Raw genomic sequence first — 22421 nt, 5'->3', positions numbered from 1 at the left:
CACGTGGAAACTCAGTAGGATGTAATATTTTTTTTATGCAGCTGTCAGTGCTGGTGATTTATGAGAAAAAGCAACAGAACTCCTACTCTTGGAGCTAATGTGTAGGGACTCTGTGGGTGTGTTAGATATGCGACAAATTTGTCAAAAATGTTTCAAGGACATTTGAAATGCTTGAATCACTCGGCACTTCATTTATCAACAGAGTTTTACCACAGCAGTGGTAAAACGCAGCTCCATCAACACGCTGTAGAAACATGGTTGAGAAAATGTCAGACAACAATTGCCTATAGAGACTAGGACTTTCCCAGTACAAGAGACATCATGGAGCCACTAGAGAGTGCCCAGCGAAGGGCCGTGAAGGAGATGGCTGAAGGACTGGAGTATCTCCTGTGAGGAAAGGCTGAGAGCTGGGACTGCTTCGCCGCGAGAAGAGAAGGCTCAAGGGTGACCTTATCAATGTGTGCACCCTAAAGAAAGGGTGTAACGAAGACAAAACCCAAAGTCTAATGAATATCTTCTCTCCCTGTACATCCTATGTCCTTAAGCATTCATGATTAAACATTACGTCATCATGCACAAACATGACTTTTGCTACTCCTCTAAACTACTGTAACATTTCTACAACCCAATCTTGACAATCTTCTACACGCAGGGTGACCAATTGGTAAGAACCAGGATTTGTTTGGATCAAAGGTGCACTATAAATGCATTTCCAGTACCAGACAAGCTTTCTTTCCCTGCTGGTGTGTAGCATTTTGTTGAAGTTAAGTGTGGGAAGGATAAGGCATTGTGACTTACTTTTACCCACACCTGAAAAATTTACAAAATTTTTCTTTAAACATCTGCATCATTTCAAGTCACTGCAAAGAGACGACACTAAGTACACACAGAGCAGGGCAACTAACGGGCAGCCGAAGAAAGAAATTCTGTGGTCGATCTGAATGGCAAATTGTTCCCTGAAGCTGAGTTCAGCTCTTAACTGCTTCAGTATGTATTTACCAAAAAAATAAATATCCAAATCTACTACGTATTTGTCCTTTCTCAGTTGGCCCAAGGCTGAGAGGAAAATAAGTATAAAAATAAATGAGTAAATCGGTCCTGCTGGCCAAAAGAGGAGGAGCTGGGTGCAGGTCCCTCATGGCACTGCGGTGGGGAGTCTGAAGGAAGGGGAAGAATGGACAGAAAGCCCAACGAGCCCCCCAAAAGGTTTTTATTTTCTGCTTTTGTCACTGCCAGAGGATCAGGGAGAAAACGGAAGGGCACGAGGAAGATAAAGGACACCTTCCCCCTACTAAGGCTTTCTACCCCCCCAGCTCCCTGCCGGGGCAGGCCCGGCAGCGCGGCGCAGGCGCGGCCGGCTGAGGAAGTGACGGCAGAACGGCGGCAGTGGGCGGCTGGCGGTGGCGGAGCGGCGGCGGCGGGGGAGGTGAGCGCTGCGCCGGGGGGTAGGGGGGAGCCCGGCGGGGGCGGCGGGGCCGGGCCCCGGGGCCGGTAGGAAGAAGCGGGGGGAGGCCGCGGAAGGCCGCCTGCATGGGTAAGGTCTGCGCGCAGTTGAGCGCGCCCTGCGCCCGCCCGGAGCTGAGCACAAACGCGTCCTGGCGCAGGCTGGAGGGCTGCGAGCGGCGGCAGCGCCGGGCGCCCCGGTCCCTGTGCCGAGGTGTGCCGTCGCCTCTGCGGGCTGCTGCTGCTCCGGGCCGGGTCCTCGGGCTGCAGCCTGCGGCGGCTGTCAGCGGTGCTGGGCTGGCAAGTGCCCTGGTCGGATGTTCAGGTACCTCTGTCTTCCCTTGGCTGCGTTTCCTTGTGTTGCAGCACTGGAGGTTTCTCTCTTCTCCAGTCGCTTTCTTTGGCTTCTCCCTCGTGGTTTCTTGTCTTGTCAAAAGGTAAGAGGCTGTGCCCCAGAGATGGACGTGGGTTTCTGGCTGTATTCTTACCATCAGCAAACAGAGAAACACAACCGCTTTTCCATTTAGGTTTGACGCGTCTCCACGTCTGCCTCCAAGAGTCAACTTGACTGTTTTGCCATTCCGTCCCGCTGAAAACTTACGTCAGGCTGTTTCACATACTCAGTAAATGTCAGTGGGGTTGTTGTTGTTTGCTTCTTGGTTGGTTGGTGTTTTTTTAAACTAGAGTCTTATCCTGTTTTGAACGCTTATATTTTTGGTTTTGGGGTATGTTACGTTGCACGTGTTTTGTTGTAGTCTTCTGGAGCATGACCGTTCAGGCAAGACTCAGTTCACTCTCTGATAACGAAGTAGTAGTTGCAGGCAAACTTCTTAATACAAGCATTTTCCAGGACTATTCCATGTTGTACTCTTATTTAAGAAGTTTAAGAATTTCTCAGAAAGAAATATGCATATTGTTTTGCTTCTATTTGGTCGTAACCTTTGTGAGAAAGTGTGCAAATATTCTTATGACAATGTGGTTCTTATCATTCTTTGTTGCCTTTGAACAGAGGATGCCAACAGAAAACAGCCACCTAGCAGACAATATTCAAGAACAAGACAGTGGTACTACTGTAAGCAATAATCACCTCCATAATGCTGAAGAATCAGGAACTGAACAAGAAAATGGCGTGTGCAACAGTGACCTGGGTAATAGTTCTGGAATTCACAACTCTCCCAGCCAACCATCCACTTCTATGGCGGTTCCTTTGGAGGTGCCCAGAAGAGGACAACCCCTGTTACATATCAACAGGCAGCAGATTCAGTCCATTTCTTATAGCGCACAGGCTGCTGAACTCAAAGGTTTAGGAGTTGATGTCTATGACCAGGATGTATTGGAGCAAGGAGTTCTTCAGCAAGTAGATAATGCAATTAATGAAGCTAACAAAGCAACAAAAATAGCTGATGCTGAGAAGGAGTATCAGTCGGTGCTGGATGACTTAAGGTAAGTTTTGTGTCTTTACTTAATGTTCTTTTCTGTTACTGGCAATCAAATGAGGCCCAATATCTCATGTTTTAAAAAATCAGAGCATAAACAGGTGTTTTCAAAGCACTAGAGCACATGTACTTTTCTGAATCATCCACCTTTTGGAAGAAAAAAACACACATCAGAACAGTGAAGCATAGCTCTTATTTGACTCGTTCAGTCATGCATCAAGGCAGTAGAGACATATGACATAGAGCGCATCTCCTTTTTCTGCTTTGTTGCCTACCTTGCCAAGATACATGTCTGTTTCCTGGCCAGTGGAGAGCTGCATTATACTCTGTTATTCAAAGTTATATTCAGAGAAGTACCACTTCTTCAGTCCTGCATGCTTCATGTGGTTACCCGCTTCTGGTTGCTTTCTGTAACTTGTTACAGTTATTTTCCATAGCTTGGATGAATTGGTAACATCAGTGTACTGCATCTAAGACAACCTTACAACAAATGTTTGCACAAAGTACTTAAGGACACCTTCAAATAATCAAATGCTTAACTAGGAGCCACAAGTCTAATAAGATTATCCAGTTACTGAAAGAGGGATGCACAGCACTGTTACTTGGTATTGTCTTGATTTTCTTTAAAAAGTGTCATATAATTTTTTTCTTACCCCTCTATTTTGAAATTCCATGTACAGTCTTAAAATTAGATTTACATGAGGATGCAAATGGTTTGCACAGACCTGCAGAACCACTGCTGTAGAAGAGTGCAAGTCTAAAAGTTGATTTTGAGGAAAAAAAGCAGAGATATAGCTGACTTGTTGAATAGAGGGACCAACAGAAGTGAAAATGTGAGTAGAGCATGACAGAGTTGATCAGAGTCCTCTAACGCTGAGTGGTTTTTTTTTGAGTAGTTGGTATAGAGTTCATAGTAGAAGCAAAATTTGTGTGAATGTTATCTCATAATGTAAGTAGATGAAGGAGAAGAAAAAAGTTGGAGTTAAATCCCACAGTTCTGTTAAATAACGCTTTGTGGAAGAGGATAGTAGCAGTAAGTGGTAAGAGACCTTTGGGCCAAGGAAGCAAAGGCCAATAGGTCGGACACCATCTGCAAAAGGATGCTGCACCTAAAAGCAAAAAAAAAAAAAAAAAAAAAAAAAAAAAAAAAAAAAAGGACTGAGAAGGGGAATGGGATGGTTCAGTAGTGTTGAAGGGGAATGGAAGGCTGAAGGTGTGCAGACAGCACTGATAGCTGGCAGAACGCATCTCCTAGGACATCAGTGGTAGAGTCCAGATTAAAGCTGAAGAGGTAAGTGATCTAACAATTAAGGAAGCTATATAGTGCATTTCTTTGCATACAAGGGGAATTACGGCTGCTTTACAGGTGTTGTTAAGTTTTCTATGATGTTTTTCATAATGCTTTGAGATGCTTATTTGTATATCTTTATTAAATATTCTGCTGTTTCAGTCAACAAGCACAGGTTTATTGCTTCTGACAGTGGGGCGGTACCTCATTCTTGCAAACAAATTCAGCAGCAGTAACAGATTATACTAGATTTTAGTATGTGGTTCAACCGGAATTTCCTATTGTATGGAGAGAGATGGAAAATGGTTGTGCATAAATAAAAAAAAAAAAGTTTAATGTACATGTGCTGTTAATTCTTTCAGCTAGTTTGTCTTCCGGAAACTGTATAGGTAAAACAAATGGGCTTCCTATATAACAGCGTGGAACTATTAAAACAGGTTTCCAAAACGAAAACACATTATTTCCCATTTAGATTATTTAATGGTATCATAGAATCATGTAGGCTGGAAAAGACCTTCATGGTCATCAAGTTCAATCATCCATCTGACCTACTGAGTCCCATTACTAAACCATGTCTTTCAGTGCTACATCCACAGTGTCAGGACAATGCACGGAGTGGAGGGAGCAAGCTCCAGATCCATCTACTGAGTTCAAAAATTCATTTAATATTAAGTCCTCTCATCGAGAACTTATCTAAGAGCAGATACTACACTTGATCTTAACTGATCCTGCGCCACTTCCATCCCTGGCACTTGTCCCTGCAACCTGTGTTTTATTGCGTTGTATTTTGTTTATCTTTAATGATGAAATCAACCACTGTCACTTCCTTGCGAGCATTATCATATTTGTAACTTTGAATACTAAATATTGCAGTGGTTTGTCCTTTCTTTTGAAATTTTAGTGTAAGCAAAACTTTGTTTATGAATATTTAATGATGTGAAGTTTTTAAAGTGTTCAGTATTTCTAGTGATGTTTAACTATAAGATGCTTATTTAGAAACTTACCTTTAGTCTTTTTTAAATCTTCCCTTGAACATTCTGGAATTTCTGAACTGTCTGAATTGCAGATGTTCTATTTTTCCTTAGTAGAGCTGAACAGTACATTGCAATCTTTTTGTTTTTCAGATCATGCACATCATCTCTGAAACAAATAAATAAAATTATTGAGCAACTTTCACCTCAAGCTGCCAACAACAAAGATATAAACAGAAAACTAGATTCTGTGAAACGGCAAAAATATAACAAGGTGATTAGATTACATTAATTTCCTGCTGACAATACTTACATTTGACTTAAGTTTTGGCTTATGTGATATACTTCCTTTTTAATGATAGATGATCAGAGTCAATCAAAAATTGCTGTTCCTTCCCTTTGTACGTGGTTTAATTTTCTACCAAAAAATGTAAATAAGTAAAGATGTGAAAGAGAGAGAGTTCTTTTTGGGGGGGTGGGGCAGGGTGGGAGTGATTGTAAATTTCAGATCAAGCTGTAAAGCTGATGTTCCAGGGCTTGCTTGGATTTCTGATTTGCATTAATTTTAATTAATCCTTCCCAGTAGTATTTAGAGAAATAGCAATGCATTGTTAGGGTATGATGTAGTTGATCTAAATCTCTGCTCCCGTGGTCTTCGTCCCCCATCTTCCTTTCCCTAAGTCCTCTCTCACTGTCTGTATCTTTCCTGTACAATACACATCATTCCCCTCTGTGAGCTGTTCTGACTTACTGACTTGGCAGAAGCTGCTCTAGCTTTCTCCTGCCAGAATAGTAAGTCAAAGGAGCTTGTAGAGCAACCTAGCAGGCATCAGTGTAATGTAAGCAGTAGACCTATACAGCTGTGAATAGGAAGGAGACTTGAGAGAAGGGGAACTTGTCCTGGTCAGGAATATAGCTCTTAGATCTGCTCACTGTCTCATGGAAATGCACCCTAATAATTTCTCTAATGACCACCTAACTGAAAAGCTTTCAGACACTTCTTCCCACTCTCAGGCCATCTGCCACTGACTCCATTCAGTGTTTTTTTTATATTTTATTATTCTTTTGATCATTTCAGAAACTTGGATAATGTAGTGCTCACAACTTGTCCATTAAAGAGAGTGAGGGGGGACTGTACTGAATAGTGGTGCAGGACTAGAAATGAGTAGCTGGTAGTAGCAGAAAGAGATGCATTAAACTGCACTTAACCTCTGAAGTGTTATCAAGTAATTGTACGCTATTTTCTTGTTTTCATATTACTTGAGTAATTTATGCAAGTGTTAGTTGCAGATGAAGTTCATATCTCGTTGGAAATCCATTGCTAGCCATCTCTAATGGCGTTTGAACGATAACTATCAATCCCTGTATGAAAACTAAAATCTGTAAAAGTGGTTCCAGTAACCTCACGAGTCTGGTTAAATTACAGTGTGTTTGAAGGCAGGCACTGTATTTGAAGCTGGTCTCCGACAACTTGCATGTGGAAGTGACTTTTAGTACTTGTCCTTTCGTAGTATATTGTAGTATAGAAGAATACACTTACACTTTGTGGTTTGAAAAGTACTACATAAGGGCATGGGAAGGCTAGTGATTCTTTATTCACACACAAAAAAGTACTCTTTGTGCTGTGAACTTCTTTTTTTTACCTCAATTATGTGCCTATGTAGGTGAGGAAATATTTTGGGAGTGGAGTTACACATGTGGAAAGTTGCATTGGCTATGTCTTTGTTTTACTGTTTGGAATTTCTTGTTTATAAATGAAAGTTAGCAATACCAAGGAATTGCAACATTGCTAGTAAATACCCGGTTGAGGATATTGCAATCAGATAAAAGGTGTAGCAGAAGAGCTAGGTATGAATCATTTTCTTAGTGTTAATGAGCTGTGCTTTTTAAGACATCTGTAATGTTGAATTTTTCACTTATTTTTCAAAAATATCTAACTTTGTGGGTTTTGCTGTTAAATTAGCTGTGATCGTTCATGAATTAACTATAGAAATGTATATTGACTGATGGATTTACATTTTCCGTTTCTAAGCAAACATTCTAAAACTTCTGGGATGATAAATAAATCTTATTAAATCTTACAGCTGATTTTAGTGGCTGATTACCCAGTAATCCAGTCTTGCAAATCATGAACAAATTATTTGATATTCTCTGCATATCTCGCAAGTGCAATTAATGGGCTTCCTTTGCTAGTATCAACATAGTTATAAAATGACTTTGAAAGATGGACATAAAAATGCGTAACGAACATGTGAAATCTGTGTGTTAAATAATCTGATCATACTGCATGTGTATTCAAAGGTAAGTTACTCACAAAATTGTTTGTGTTCTATGAGTCAATGCCCTACAGACACATGGTGACAATTTTTTGCACTTTTTTTAAAATTGAATACTTTGAACATTTGAATATGACTTTCTGTTGGAAAATACTGCAAATATTCTAACTTAAGTATTGTTTAAAAGGATAGCAGGTCTATGAATCAGACTAAAAATTAAATGATGTATCTAATTCTCATTTAAGGAGCAGCAGCTAAAGAAGATCAACGCAAAACAAAAACGTCTCCAAGCAATTCTTGGTGGAACAGAGATTCTTGATAAAATAAATGAGATTGAATTTGAGGATGATGAAGGTATGGGAGAAAGCAGGAAGTCCTCTTTTACTTTGGTGTAATGCCTTTTGTTGTTTGAAGGTAACTTGCAAGATCCTTGTCAATAAGGACATAAATTTCAGTGGTTTGTTTTCAAAGAGAGACTTAAGAACGCTTATTCTCTGCACCTGCAGAATTGCAGATCTTGGCATATTCATGTGGGGAGTTTTAAAAAATGGATGTTAATCCATGTTCAGCTCAGTAGGGATGGCTGATGCACATTAGAGTATTGGGCTTAATAAATTGGAAATCTTAACATTTTTTTCACAGCTAATTTGATAAAGATGACTAACATCATGATTGAATTACATTTTATATGCTGTATGCTATCAGTCAGCATTAACAAAATTGTTTTTTCTTATTGTTGGGAAACAGCATTAGAAATGGAGGGAGGAAGTGTTTCATTTTTTTCAGGCTGCATTACATTTAGGAATAAAATAAAAGAAAGAACTTCTTCCAGAACAATATATTTGTTCTCTCAGTGTTTCTTATGCAAACGATTTTCACTGTTTACTTTCTCACTGCCCTCTGCAAACTGAGCTTGGATTTTGTAACTCCAGCTTGGCTCTATCTTGCCCACCACTGTTATCTGCAGTATTCGGCAGGGCAAGCTTGGACACATACAGTGTTGTTGCCCTGTACATTTACCCCCCTTCAGCTATCCTGTTGCAGAGGTGTAACACCTGTCTGCTGTGTGTCCACCGCAGATGTGGATTCCAGATCTCACAGAGCTCTTTTTTTCTCTCCTGGCTCAACAAAACTTACTGGGTGTGAAAACCTCAGTAAAGTTTCTTAGCAGAAAATCATCTTAAGCCTTTTTTCTTGTAGCAGGCTCATGCAGTAAGACTCAGGCACCCAGTGTGCTGAAATGTAGTTAGAAAATGAATGGAGTCCATGACAGAAGAAGTGGGGTTCAGCAGTTCCAGGGATTCAAGAAACTGAGGGGCTGGAAAGGAAGGGGTTTCGTACCTGATGCATTATTGTTACTCATTAAACATGCTTTGGTGATAAATATGGTGTTTTTAATGGGACAGTAGCATGCCATGCTGATGATTCTGGTATAGCTACTCTGGAATTTTAGACCTTTAACACATTTCAGGCTGGAATTTCCCTTCAGCTTCTTGAATTCAAGAGATTTCATTCCTCTATAACCATATGCTTCAGATACCAGTTATAACTTCAGTTAACTGTGTTAATAAGTATAGTAACTGTGTATGCAGTTTAACTGAAGCGTTCTTTTATGGCAATGCAATATGCAGCCAATCTGACTTTTAACGTCGTAATCCTAACGTTAGCCTATTAGTATTGTAAAGTAGGAAGATAGTGTGTTGTTGGTTGATTGGTTTGTTTGTTTGTTTTGAAGCATGTGGGAAGACAATCTTTTATGTCTACCTTAACATTTGTGTCTCTGTCCTGGTATGGTTAATGGAAATGTCAAATTTCAAGTTTATGAATAGGACTGAAAAGTCAGTAATAAAAATAGAAATGGACAGCGTTGCTCTGTATGCAGTCTGTGGTTTCTTGCAGTGAACATGATATGTTGAATTGAAAGCATAGGGACACATTAGAGTTCATGTGGTGTTGAGGGTTATTCATTTATGGTTGGTTTTGCTGCTGCTGTGGTAGTTCCAACGGTATTAGCATTTTGATAGTGGGTGTAATGTTTCCTATAAGAATTTTTAGAAGAAGTTTGAAGTTTAAAAAAAAAAGTCCTTTGGCTTTCTGTTTTATTGCTTTCTGGCTTTTTTGAACTTCTTCTATTGTATGTTAGCTTGGAGTTGTGTATAAAAACGGAATCGGTTTAAAGTTTGAAAAAAAAAGTTGTTACTGTGTTTGAGTTATTCAGGACACGTGAAAGGTATGGTGGATGTTCTGATTTTTTTTGTTCCAGAACCTGGTCCATCGTCTCTTGGCAGCATGCTTATGCCCGTTCAGGAAACAGAGTGGGAGGAACTTATTCGTACTGGCCAGATGACCCCTTTTGGAACTAAAATACCTCAGAAGCCAGAGAGGAAGGCACAACGATTAATGCTAAATGAAGCATCTGATTTCGAGAAGTATTTAGCAGACCAAGCTAAGTTGTCATCTGAGAGAAAGAAGTTATCCCTTCACAAAGGAGCAAAGAAGAAAGTTCAAGCCAAAAATGTTCAGTGCATAGCTCCCACGTCTACTACAAAGGAAAAAAAGGGTAAATCCCTGTCAAAAACAGATAAGCGGTTAAAAAAACACTTGAAGAAACTTCAGAAGCATGCCCTTCAGATTCAGTCAAAAGCAGGGATTCCAAAAGAAAAGAAATATCCTGAGACCAAGAAGTTGAAGCGTGAACAGGAGGACGATAGTGGAGAGTCTGAGTATGTACCTGATGAGGAGCTCTTTGATCCAGAAGAAGTCGAAGAGGAGGAAGAATGGGTACCTTCTCATGCTAATAATGATTCTGATTATGAACTCAAGAATTTGTCAAGAAAGGGAAAATATTTGGTGAAGAGAGATTCTAAAGAAGCTGAAGAGGATGCTGACTACTTTCCAAGTTCTGAGGAGGAAGAGCCTACAATAGGGAAGCGCAAAGTAAAGAGATGGAGAGATGATGGAGATGAAGACTATTATAAACAGAGACTAAGGTTAGTCCTAGACGTTTTATTAGTAACATTAACAAATGATATTGCACATGTGAAAGGCAGTCTATAATACACAGGTAGGAATTGGAGTAAGGAAAAGGAGAAGGTCAGAAGGATCATAGCCTTCCAAAAAGGAATCAGGCTTACCTCTTAATTATAATGACTTTGCTATTTAATTTTTCTGATTGTTATAGGGTCCTTCAAAAATAAGTTATTTCAGTATTCGATTTGTTTGTTATTTGCAGAGCTGTGAATGTGCCAACAACAAAGTGTATATATAAAGCGACATTTACTTGGCAGCGTTACTGTTTACTTAAGTGGTACTTTTGTCTGCAGGTCTTTATATCTACTTTTCAAATATACATGATTTGTTCTGTTTGATAGGCAAAATTACATGGAGACTGACCTTTCAGAGGGAGAGCACTTTTACAGTGTGAGAGAAATCTTTGGCTTGGTTTGGGATGAGGTGGTTTTTTTTTTTTTTCAGCTTTAGTTAACAGCTAGTCAAGAAGAAATTCCTTGAACAAGTCATGATTATGTACTATTTTTGTAGAATCCATTCGTTTATTGAAATATGAGGCAAATATGTATAGTGTATCTGGCTAACAGGTTTTTTGAACATCAGTATAAAATGGATCTTGAATTTAAACTTGTGAAAATTCATACTAGAAAGGACATCATCTGCATTATTTGATTAGCAAGTGATATTTCTTGCATAGTTTAGGTAAGTAGTAAATGGATATTCATATTGCTATGACTCAAATCTAAGAAGAGCTGCCCTGTTTGACAGTGATTTTTACCTCTTCTTGCTCTTAATGAGGGTGATGTCCTTATCTAAAGAGGTAGTGGAAATAGTAGTAGTAGTTTTCTCTTGCTACAATAACCTCAGGTTGTAAACTGTGTAAGATTTATAAGGTAAGTCAGCATCTTCTATTAAATAGACTAGTATAATTAGGTGGTTAAGTGTAGCTAAAATGTCAGGAACACAAGTTACTTCTGAAAATGGCAGTTGAAACACCAGCTGCTTATCTGTAGTTTATGAAATTTATATAGCCTGGGTGTCAATGGTTTCTCTGTAGCTACAGTGTGCGGATGAGATGTCTTCTCTATGGATAGCATAGCTGTTGAGTTCCTAACAATAAGACTGCAATGTTTCCATTTTCACTACTGCTCGGAAAACATTTTTAAGGGCCAACAAAGTGATGTGTAGTTTGTTAAGCTCTTAAAATGCTAACTAGACATGCCAGTAAAGTTAAGGAATAGTTTCTACACACTGGGAGCCAAAAGATCAAGATCAACTAAAACAAATAAAACTATTTTAGTGTTCTCTAACTGCTGGCATGTTATCTCTTTTCTGCTGTAACTGTTGAGCTTCATATAATGAATGTCAGCCTGTTGATAGCATGCTTACTTTTAATTCGTTGCTTTTTGTGAATGTCCTTCAAGTAGTTTATAGCCCTTCATAAAAGCATAGATTCCAAGCTGAAAACAGGTGTCCTACAGTGAAAGGAACAATAGATATTAGGGCTGTTGGTGCAGAGTGACTGATGTAGTGAAAAGGCATAGCATAATGCCTAGTTAACGGTTGGGAGACTTAAATTTTACTTCTGTAAAAATATAAAACCCTACAGAGTTAAATGAAGCTGTATCAGAGAAGCAGATGTATAAATATCTATCTTTTCATGTTGTGAGAGCCTGAGCTGCTTGGAGGAAGAGGTATATTCTGATAGCAGAAGTACTTGCTTCAGAATTGTTCCTGGTGACAGAACTGTAAGTAGGAAGAGCCCAACTTGACTTTCACATCTGAGATTACTAAGGCAGATCAGGAGCTGAGATGAGGTGTTAGTATCCTGGGATTGCCAGCCTGCTTTTCAAAGTTAAAGCATAGTTTTATTGCTCTTGAATAGAAGATTTCAACAGGACCCTAATCTGAACAGTGTCCATAGGGTCAAAAAGAAATGTGTTTTTATTCGATGCATTAAAAAAAAAATTAATTGTATTTAATTGGTAAAATATTTACTATTTTATTGAATAAAACTATGTTCTTCACATTTGAATTAGACCAATATTAAATCATTTTTAATTCAGTGTTTTCATCAAGAGTAATTTATTTTGATTGAAAGTTTTAATATGACTCTCAGTTTAAATTCATTCAAACACGTTTTTTAATAACGTTAAGATTGTGACAATTTATCCTTAGCAAAGTCATATCGTAGACTACATTTCTTTTGGTTACTAAAGTTACAATAAAAGCCTAAATGAATTTTAGAAATATCAATAACTGTAATTGCCACCAAAACACTACATCTCTTAAAAATTTCATAGCTACAGTTATTGTGGCTGTTAAGCTGCAGCTGTCCACATTGACGTTTTTATGCTGACACCCCCAGGTAATCTTCATTATGGGAAATGCCATGAGAAAATAAAGTGTAGTGAATTAAGAAACATATTAAGAATGCTATAGAAATTCTGTCATTTGCTTACATTTATGTCTTATTTCACATCAGTTTTACTTTTGAATGCAAATGAATGGGTGAGATTATGGTATATTTTACCCCTGAGATAGGCAAGGGAAAGTCCTTTAGGATTACTTTAGTCCTCCGAACATCTAGTCTTGTGCTTGGCGCTGAATAAAGTCCTACACTCCTAAAGATTGAAAATGAGTTTCCTTAACATTAAAACTTTTCAGGGATGGGACTTGAAGAGATTGGTCTGTGTCAAGGGGAAAATACGGTGATGTTGTTAAAGCATGATAATTAGCTAACTGCAGGACTGCTCAGCTTCTCCAGAAGAGACTGACTGCTTCCAGAAGAGGAGCTGGTGCAGCTGCAGGAAGCAGGGCGGGCAGGAGAGCGCCCCGTTCCTTGCTTGCCTCCTAAAGGCAACTTGCAGCAGTCAGCCTAGTTGTTGCTCAAAGCAAGGCGTGATCAGTGGAAAGGGAAAAGGCTAGCTTTTCACTAGCTTTACAGTACACATACTTAGTAATTTAAATTCTCTTCCCTTGCATGGGTCTTGCCTTTGTTTGCTTACCATTACTGGAGCAGCAATGGTGTGCAGAGACACAGGGAAAAATCAGAGGATCACAGAATGGTCTTTAACATCCCTTCCAACCCAAACCACCCACTTCCAACCCCCCTGCCACAGACAGGGACACCTCCCACTAGATCAGGTTGCTCAAAGCCCCATTCAGCCTCACCTGAAACACTTCCTTGCCTTAAACACATCCACAGCTTCTCTGGGCAACCTGTGGACAACTACAGTGTCTCACCACCCTCTGAGTGAAGAATTTCTTCCCTATATCTACTCTAAATCTCCTCTCTTTTAGCTTAAAGCCATTACTCCTTGCCCTATCACCACACTCCCTGACGAAGAGTCCCTCCCCAGCTTTCCTGTAGCCCCCGTTAGGCACTGGAAGGCTGCTGTAAGGTCTCCCTGGAGCCTCTCTTCTCCAGGCTGAACAACCCCAAATCCCTCAGCCTATCCTCACAAGAGAGGTGCTCCAGCCCCTTGATCATTTTTGTGGCCCTCCTCTGGACTCGTTCTAATATGTCCCTGTCCTCCTTGTGCTGGGGGCCCCAGAGCTGAAGGCTCCAGGTGGGGTCTCACAAGAGCAGAGCAGAGGGGGAGAATCCCCTCCCTCGCCCTGCTGGCCGCGCTGCCGTGTGGTTGACCATACCACACAGCTTGCTGCCATCAGCAGACTTGCTGAGGGTGCGCTCAGTCTCACTGTCCATGTCACCAGCAAAGGTGTTAAACGGTGCTGGTCCCAGTGCTGACCCCTGAGGAGCACCACTTGTCACTGACCTCCACCTGACAACTGAGCTGTTGACTGCAACTCTTTGAGTATGACCATCTGGCCAATTCCTTACCCACCAGGTAGTCTGTCCATCAAATCCCTGTCTCTCCAATTTAGAGACAAGTATATCATCTGGGGGACAGTGTCAAATGCTTTGCACAAGTCCCGGAGGATGATGCCAGTTGCTCTTCCCCTATCAACCAGTGCTGTACCCCCATCGTAGAAGGACACCAGATTTGTCAGATTATTCTTTGTATTATTCTTATTGTCAGATTATTCTTTCGAGGTTTTACAGCTGTGGAAGCTGCAAACGACACAGGTTTTTTACATATTAATCAACATTCTGCTTTGCTGTATTAAAATGGAAAGTGTAAATATAATCAAATAATTTTAGGTCTTTATATGTAGTTAACGTGTTACACTGTTAACATCGCTAATACAATAGCTGCATGAGACAATAGCTTGGAAATAAAAAAAAAATAGCTATCCTAAGGTCACTGTTCCCATAGCAGCTGCCAGTATGTATAAGCCCACTGCTTCAGGGAAGGAATTATATCTCACATTGGGGGAGATAAGTGCTATATCTATGTTTTCTTGTGTATTTTGTATAGTTTTTGGAGTACTTTTATCTGAATAGCTCTTCATTCAAGTGCTGTCAAGTGCTGCGAGGAAAGGCTAGAAAAGCTGCTTCTTTCCATGTCTCCCAAGTGACATTCAAGCAGCTGAGTTGCTGGAAGTTGTGGCTATCAGTGCACAAAATAGTTGATAAAAAGAATCAAACAAAAATAAAATTAGCTAAAAAAATAAGTTGTGTTTTTCTCAAGTCAGATCAGTTTTCGTATGGTAGCTGTCTTTGAAGTATCCGTATCACTGAATCTCTCATTGTTTCAGAGTTATAAATTTAAAAAGGATTAAATATTACCTTTTGTGGAAGACATTTTCTTAGAGCATCCTAACTGCTCTTTAAAATGACAAATCCAAGACACAAATGAAGATATATTTTGGCTCACTCACTGAGTACACCTTTCATTCTAAGCTCAAGTGTGTAATTGTCTACATCAGTCTTAATTTACTTTCAGAGACTTGTGGTACTAACTGCATTTATTTCATCTGTTAGGACGTACCAATTAAATCCACCCATACAGACCATAAAAAGTTAGATCAGAAAAGTAATGCTGAATGCTTCAATTTAGCAAATTAGAATAATCTGTAAGGGGTTCTTAGCTGTCTAAAATAGAAAACATATTGTGCTTCAAAAATGCAAACTATATTAAACACTCAGCTTGGTTCCTGACTGTATTTTAAAAAGAAAAAAAATCAAATTGTGTTCATTACTGTTTTGGATGCAGAATTTCTTTCTAGGGTATTGCAATAAGTGGGAAATGGGCTTAGTATCTGAATGCAATCTTACAGTAAGGAAGATTTAATTGTATGATATATGGCTTTGATACTGTACTTGCAGGATGAAATTGTACTTACATTAGTGACCCATGGACAGCATAAAAGTAAATTTCTCAAGGGTCATGCTTCTGTTCTCAAGAGACTTTGGTGATACAATGAAACCTGTGTTTCCTGATTGTTAGGCACGTTAATGAAATTTAACTGAGATTCATAAGGATATTTTTAATTTTGTCAATATATTACGTAGTAATTAAGTCAAATTATGAGCTACTGCTGTTTCTCCCTCTAAAGTTTGACTTAAGGGAAAGGGTACAGGAGCAGACGGGCCAACTGGTATAGCAAATACTGTCTTCCCATTTCTTTGCCCATTTAGAATATTTTCACTTTCCTAAAGAAAATAGTGAAATGTTACTGTAAAATAGCTTAATACAATATCTTGTATCAAGTTCACAGCTTTTCAGAAACTGAATAACTTCTTCAAACTGCAGTTTATTATAGTGGTGGTAAAAAAAAAATGCTGCTTTCTCTTTAAACTTAGGGGAAAATATCAAAAACCTCCAGACCTTTAAAAGAGATGCAATAGCAGTCTTTAATTCTACAGTTTGTGTTATTACACATTTCAGTAAAGTAACAAATACAATGTGTATAAAAAATGAAAATTTGGGTCAGAATTTATTAGTTCAAATTCTAGATATACTTATTTTCTAGGTATCTAATGATTTCAAGAGATATCTTGACATTGGCCAAAATTACTGCAGAAAATGTTGGTGGAATTCCTGAACGGCTTTGAGCTTTTTTTTAACCTGAAGAAGTTTCTTCTTGGTTGTTTGTGGATCATTTTTTCTAACATACACTAGAGGGCAATCTGCTTCTTCCCAGGGGAGACTGAAGCTCTAGCGTTGGCTGGTGGCGATTCTGACATACGGAATTAGAGGCAGGCTCTTGTACAAAATACTGCTTTGCTTGTCAGTTGTATTTGATTTGAATTTAATATGGATTCTTAACCCAGCTGTCACTTCAGAAGCTTTGTGATTTGAAATTGTTTTCGTCGTAGTGTGATAAGTAGGTGTTTTCTTTCTTGTTTTGAGTCTTATCTTAACGCAGTCAGATAAAGTAACCCAGTTCTGACACGTGTCAGTTGTTTCTGGAGCTCAGAACAATAATTGATAACAACTTCATAGTACTGGACAAAAATAAATGTGTTTTTATGCTGTGCCTCTAGAATGTATCAGCCTTTTTGGATGAGTTAGCCCGTGAGCATGAATGCTGTTTTCCTAAATCAAGGACTACCAGACTGCTAGTCTAAGAGAGAGATTTTCGTTCCTATGCTAGGCTATTTATGTAAAAGTATTTGTGGTGAAAAATTTCTTACACTTTTAGTAAGTTTTTTTTTTACTACTTCACTGGGTACATGATTTCATGTAATGAAATAACAACCTGAGAGCTTACAAATAAATATTTGCAACTCAGTCTCTAATCAGAAAACTGTCAACAGTTCCTCATATTTTTCCCTGCATATGCTGCTTTTGCATATGCTCCATCACAATTTTTACTTCTGAAGGTGACTGAACGTAAGAGATCAAAACACATTGCTGTAAAGCTGGCTCTCTGAACTTGTCCAGTATTGTGTTTTCCTAGTTAATTCCTCAGTGTAATTTTTTTTGCAGTTATTGTAACTTTCATGTATTTGGAGATGGTGGTATTCATTTTCACTTCATAAAACAGCACCACGGTTCCACGTTTGGAACTGCTTCCATAAAGGCAGGCTGTAAGTATTTTCCCAAGATATTGGTATAAAGCTGATTTAGAAGGCTACCGTAACTACCTTTATCCCATGAGAAAGTATGTGATTGCTGTTTGTGTATCCAGCGTTGAATTTCTTCCCTGTTCCTAATCCGAGGTTTTTATACAAATTTGAGGGACACGGAAGCCTTTAAGTGAAGCACCTGAAAGTTTTGTCAAAGTAAGTGGTCAGAAAGAGAGAGAAACTTACTAATGCTGCCCCTAGGGAAAACACAGCTTGAGGTTAAGTCTTGCTATGAGCTCACAGGTCCTGCGGGAGACGACTATGAATGACCTAAGACGAGCCTCTTTTACGGTTTTCACCTTATTTAATACTGGAAAATGCAGAATAATGTCCCTAGGAAGGCAGGCACCACTGTTTTCCTTGCCCCCAAATCTGCTTATTTGTTAAAATAAATAAATAAAATACAAGGGGAAAACTAGTCCTTCATTTTCATTTCGTTTTTTCTTTCAGTCACTAATCAAATTTTATCTTAAACTGTTTTAACTGGGAGGGTTTTTCGCTCATGGAGAAGGCATTTCTCATATCAGCTGGAGGGTGTCACAGTACTGTACGTGTCATTGTGCCAATAGTGTCTGCTCTTAATGTGATAGAGATGGGTAGCATGGGTGAAGTCTTAAAGACTTAGAGCAATGTGTGGAATGTTTCATAGTGTCTTCTGGATTATTTTGCCAAGTTTGAAGTGCAAAATACCAAGAAAGAGCAGCAGTTTTATGGGCAGTTGTTTGAGAAGTTCTAATGGTAACTTGTGTCTCCATCCTTTTGGGTGGTTAGGTCAGGATATAAATCAAGGTAATGACAGTGTGTTTAAATTTTGTTTCTGCAGCTGATGATACTGCCAGCTATGGGACAGAAATTAACCAACGGCTTTAAGATTGTTTCTTTTTTCCTGACATAGATAAAATTGGACCAACAGCTTTGAAAACGCTCACTTAACCCATAACCTTAAAGTGCATTGTGTTGTGTAGCAAGGCTGAAATTAAAATACTCTTTACATCTCCATTGATGCAGTTTATGTCCTTTCAAGTATTCAGCTTTGAAGATTATATACATTTTTTCTCTCCCTAAAAATATGTACTTCTTTTTTGCATATATTTTACAGAAAAATCAGAATTAATAACTTTAAAAAAAAGGTAGTGAATCTCCTCACTTTTTAAAATAGCTCATAAATCCTTCTTTCCAGAAGATGGATTTTTCTTTAAGAACTCTGATAGTTCATTTACCTTGCCATCCTTCTGCTGCTACAGCTGTCCAGCCAACAGCAGGAGCCTAGGCCGTTTTTGTAATGGGTAAATGGGAGAGGTAAGTTGTTACCAGGAGGGAAACAGGACTGTGCACTCAGCTGTAATGTTTGCCATTTGGAAACTGGAGGTGTACTGGAAAACTGCGGCATCCCACTAAGCCCTCCTCCATCTAGATATTGCAGGATTGTTCTGGAGTGTATTCTCCAGGGTTTCTTCAATGTGGAGTTAAGACTGGACAGATGAGCTTCTCATCCCATCAGTGCTATTTATAGTTCTTTGGGACCTGAACAATTTCCATCCTTATATTTTATGTTTGAGATGCTTTTCGACTGTCAAGGCTTCTCTTTCTTCTTCAGCCTCATTCAGGCTAACACCTTTATGTGTGAATTAATTATAAATATGGGAAAAGTATTCAAATAATGATGGCTTAAATTGGAGTGCACACTTGATTTGAAAGTATTTTGGCTGGTTTGGGAAGGATGAGGCTGTTCACTTGGGAGAGGGTTTCAGTTAGAAGAAATTTTACTGGTCCATATATCTCGGGTATCTGAAAGGAGGTACACAAATCATTTCATCCTTACAGATGCAACGAACTTTTTATTAGATGAAATCTGTCTGCTTGCAGAGCAGTAGCACAAGGACATTTTCCATCTGTTCTATAACTTACACTTTCTGTAGGGATTTTGTCAGGTTATACAATGTGTTTGTATTGTCTGCAGTGAATACACTTTCACGGGAGAATTCCAGCAAAATCCAAGTTGTCTGTGAAGTGCTGTTGGTGGTTTGGTATTTACTTGTTTTGGTACTGCAGTCATTTCCTCCCAGCTGGCAGTAAGCATGCACTTTGCTATTACAGGTAGATGGGTTTTTGGGGGTCGCTAAAACAAATGCATCTTGGACGTTGAAGATCCTTTGGTACCCATTCTAAAAGGGGGCACAGGGTGGGAAGGCAATTCTGTAGCCTGCCTAGAGTCCAAATACAGCCGTCAGGCTGCATACCATAAATCACTCTGTAATTTCAAAATGTTAAAATACTCAGTGACTACTTAACAGCTTTTAGAGCACATCATCCCTAAGACAGTGATGTTTCCAGCTGAGTCCTCTGTATACAATTATATGTTGCTAAACATTTCTCTAGGTGAAAGAAACCATTTTAAATATTTGTTTAAATTGAGAAAAATAACTTCAAAGTACTTCAGCTTTATTGCTTTTTTTGTTGTTCTATTGTTGATTTTGATGTTTTTTTTTTTAAATGGAGGTTTAGGAATTTAAGGTAGCCAGTTTCTTTTAATGGTGCTGTTGATTATATTGTATTTAGTATTTCTGTCTGTAGATGATTGTAACTAGCTATAAAACTCTGAAAGCTTTTAACTAATCAGGATTGCATGAACATTTTCATGTAAAATATTTTGAGTTGCATAACTCTGTCCTCCAATGGATTATTATTTCAGATCATCACATCTGAGAGTGTGTGTATATATATATATTTAATTTATTGTTTTCTACTCAATGCAAAATTCTGTGTAGTATTCACATAGGTTTTTTTCTATTCCGTGTGTAACTCTAGGAGGTGGCAAAAAGAACGCCTGAAGGACAAAGAACATCAGGTCTCTGAGGAAGTTTCTGATGAAAGCGACACTGAATTTGAAGAGGGTTTCAAAGTTCCAGGATTTCTCTTCAAAAAGCTTTTTAAGTATGCATTGTATACTTTATTTTAATGTTAAGTTGCCCTATGCTGTTAGTAATGATATTAGTAACAGTGATGCTGATTTCCAGATACCCTTTGCTGCAACTTCTGGTACAACTGTTTCTGTTAAAAAAGCTGCAGGAGCAAACCTCAGAGGTTATTTATTGTAAGCACAAAATGCAGCTTTATGAAAATAGAGTTAATAAGTGACTTGTGAGCATTGTGTTTATTAGCCAAACTAAGGATTGAGAAGCTCTCCTCGTCTCTTTTTGTAAACTTTTTATTAGCTTTCTTTTAATCTGTGTGCAGAGTGATAGGAGAATCACTTTACTTTGAAGATGCAGTGTTGGCAAATTGTGATAAATGAAAGCAAGGAATATAGGTGTTTCTGTGATTGGGTAGAGAGTGATTGAAATTTTCTGCCAGCAAAAAATATAGTCAACTTTTTTTATGAGTAGTTCTATGATCATATTATAAGATCTTTAAAACATTACTGTGGTGTCCAATGACGCTTTCAAGCAACTCATCTTGATCTCAAAAAGCTGTATACAAGAGGCAGCCCAAATAAGTTAGCAGCTGACAAGTTAACTTTATCCATAATCTTTCCCTAACTTTCAAGCATCATTGGCTTGTATTCATTTTTGTTGGCAACATTTCACACAGAAGGAAAACCATCTCCTCTTTCAAAAGCTAACTCTGAAGTCTTATAATTAGTCCAGTAGAAAGCTATGGTTTCTAACAGGCACGCATGGAGTCCCTTCCAACAGGACCACTTAGTCTTAACCTCAGAGAAATTATTACTGTTGTCCTGCAATTCTTCAGAAGGAAAGCACTAGCTCTGAAATGGAATTGAATTAATGACTTGGTTGCCAGGACCATACACAGCCAATATGTGGTTTCCAGTTGTTTATGCGAAGGTACTGCAGGAGTAATCATCCTGAGAACGGATGTGTGGTCTGAGCAACCCAAAGGGAATCGAAATAAGGCAGACAACTAGAAATTAATCTTAGAGATATCAGCCTCACTAATGAAGGGTATCCCTGTAAGCATGAGTCAGTTGGCAAAACTTCCTAAGTGGTTAGAAAGATCAATTGAGTTGAATGATTTTTCTGACTTCTAACTTAAATGCTGAAATCTCCAGCGTAGGAAGGCCCATAGTCGATAGGCATTAAACTTTTGAGTTCTGAACAAGTTTAGTAGAAAACATGGAAGTATATTGACCCAAGCAGGAGGTGTATAGCTCTATTCTGTTAAGTGACCTTTCTGCTTATTTGAATGGAAATCCAAAGAAGTTATATCACAGTAGAAACAGTAGATCTTTAAGTTTGTTGTCGTGGTGGTTTGGTTTTGTTTTTTATTAATGCACTTCTCTCTGCTTTGAGGAACATTCATCAAGATGTACTTAGCTAGTATCAGTGGTGCTACTATGGAGCAGAACTAAACACAGTGAGCAAGACTGACTTAAAAGCATTGCCTTACACTGTCTGCACTTAGCCTGAGAGAAGTCTGTGCAAACATGAAACAAGCTTTCTTCCTTACATGCTTTCAGTGCATGATTTCCCTAACATGACTACTGCAATGCAATTTTGTCTCAGCAGCAATGCAAATAAACACTGTTAGCTACAGTGGTAAATTTTGAGGGATGCATCAGAGGGTAATTGCTGATGTGAAATGCAATGCAAACATAACTGTCTAGAAAACTGGGCAACATTTTTCTTCGACTGTATTTTTTCAGTGAAAAACAAAAAAAGTCTAATGAAAGCATAAGATTAAAGAGAATTGATTATCTCTCCATATAACTGTAAAAAATTATTTGGGAGAAACTTTTTAAAGTTTTTCTTAACCTTTTCAATTGTTGCAATTTTTGCATGCTTAGATGTTTTTACAAAGAATTGGCATAGCAAATCACCTTTATGTGTTCCTCACAAGCTAATATTAATGTTTTTCTGTGTACTTTCATAGCCATTTAAATTAATGTTCTGTCCCTGAAAAAAAAAAAAAAGAGCTTTAGAAATGTATTTACAGGACGTTATTTAAAAGTATGTTCCTGTTTTTGTTTGTTCCATGTTCTAAGATACTTATCTCTGG

The 22421-nt window shown here is 38.6% G+C and overlaps 1 protein-coding gene across 8 annotated transcripts in view; it reads left to right on the top strand.

Annotated features, from left to right (window-relative positions):
* Positions 1-230: 230 nt before the first annotated feature.
* Positions 231-22421, top strand: part of ERCC6 (ERCC excision repair 6, chromatin remodeling factor) — a 50154-nt gene continuing 27963 nt past the window's right edge. Inside the window, exons 1-7 of one of the 8 annotated variants that reach the window (XM_083843157.1) lie at positions 1311-1426; positions 1971-2066; positions 2453-2886; positions 5292-5412; positions 7660-7768; positions 9678-10404; positions 20214-20339. In XM_083843157.1, the coding sequence (XP_083699283.1) occupies positions 2456-2886; positions 5292-5412; positions 7660-7768; positions 9678-10404; positions 20214-20339 (1514 nt within the window). In that variant the 5' untranslated portion in view covers positions 1311-1426; positions 1971-2066; positions 2453-2455. Of the gene's footprint in view, positions 1427-1454; positions 2073-2452; positions 2887-5291; positions 5413-7659; positions 7769-9677; positions 10405-20213; positions 20340-22421 lie in introns of those variants that run through there. The other 7 variants (XM_083843153.1, XM_083843155.1, XM_083843154.1 and 4 more) reach the window with 7 other exon arrangements.

Source organism: Anser anser (assembly GCF_964211835.1).
Source record: "Anser anser genome assembly, chromosome: 7".
NCBI lineage: Eukaryota > Metazoa > Chordata > Aves > Anseriformes > Anatidae > Anser > Anser anser.
Note: the sequence above shows the minus strand (reverse complement) of the source record. Positions and strands in the feature narration are given on the sequence as shown.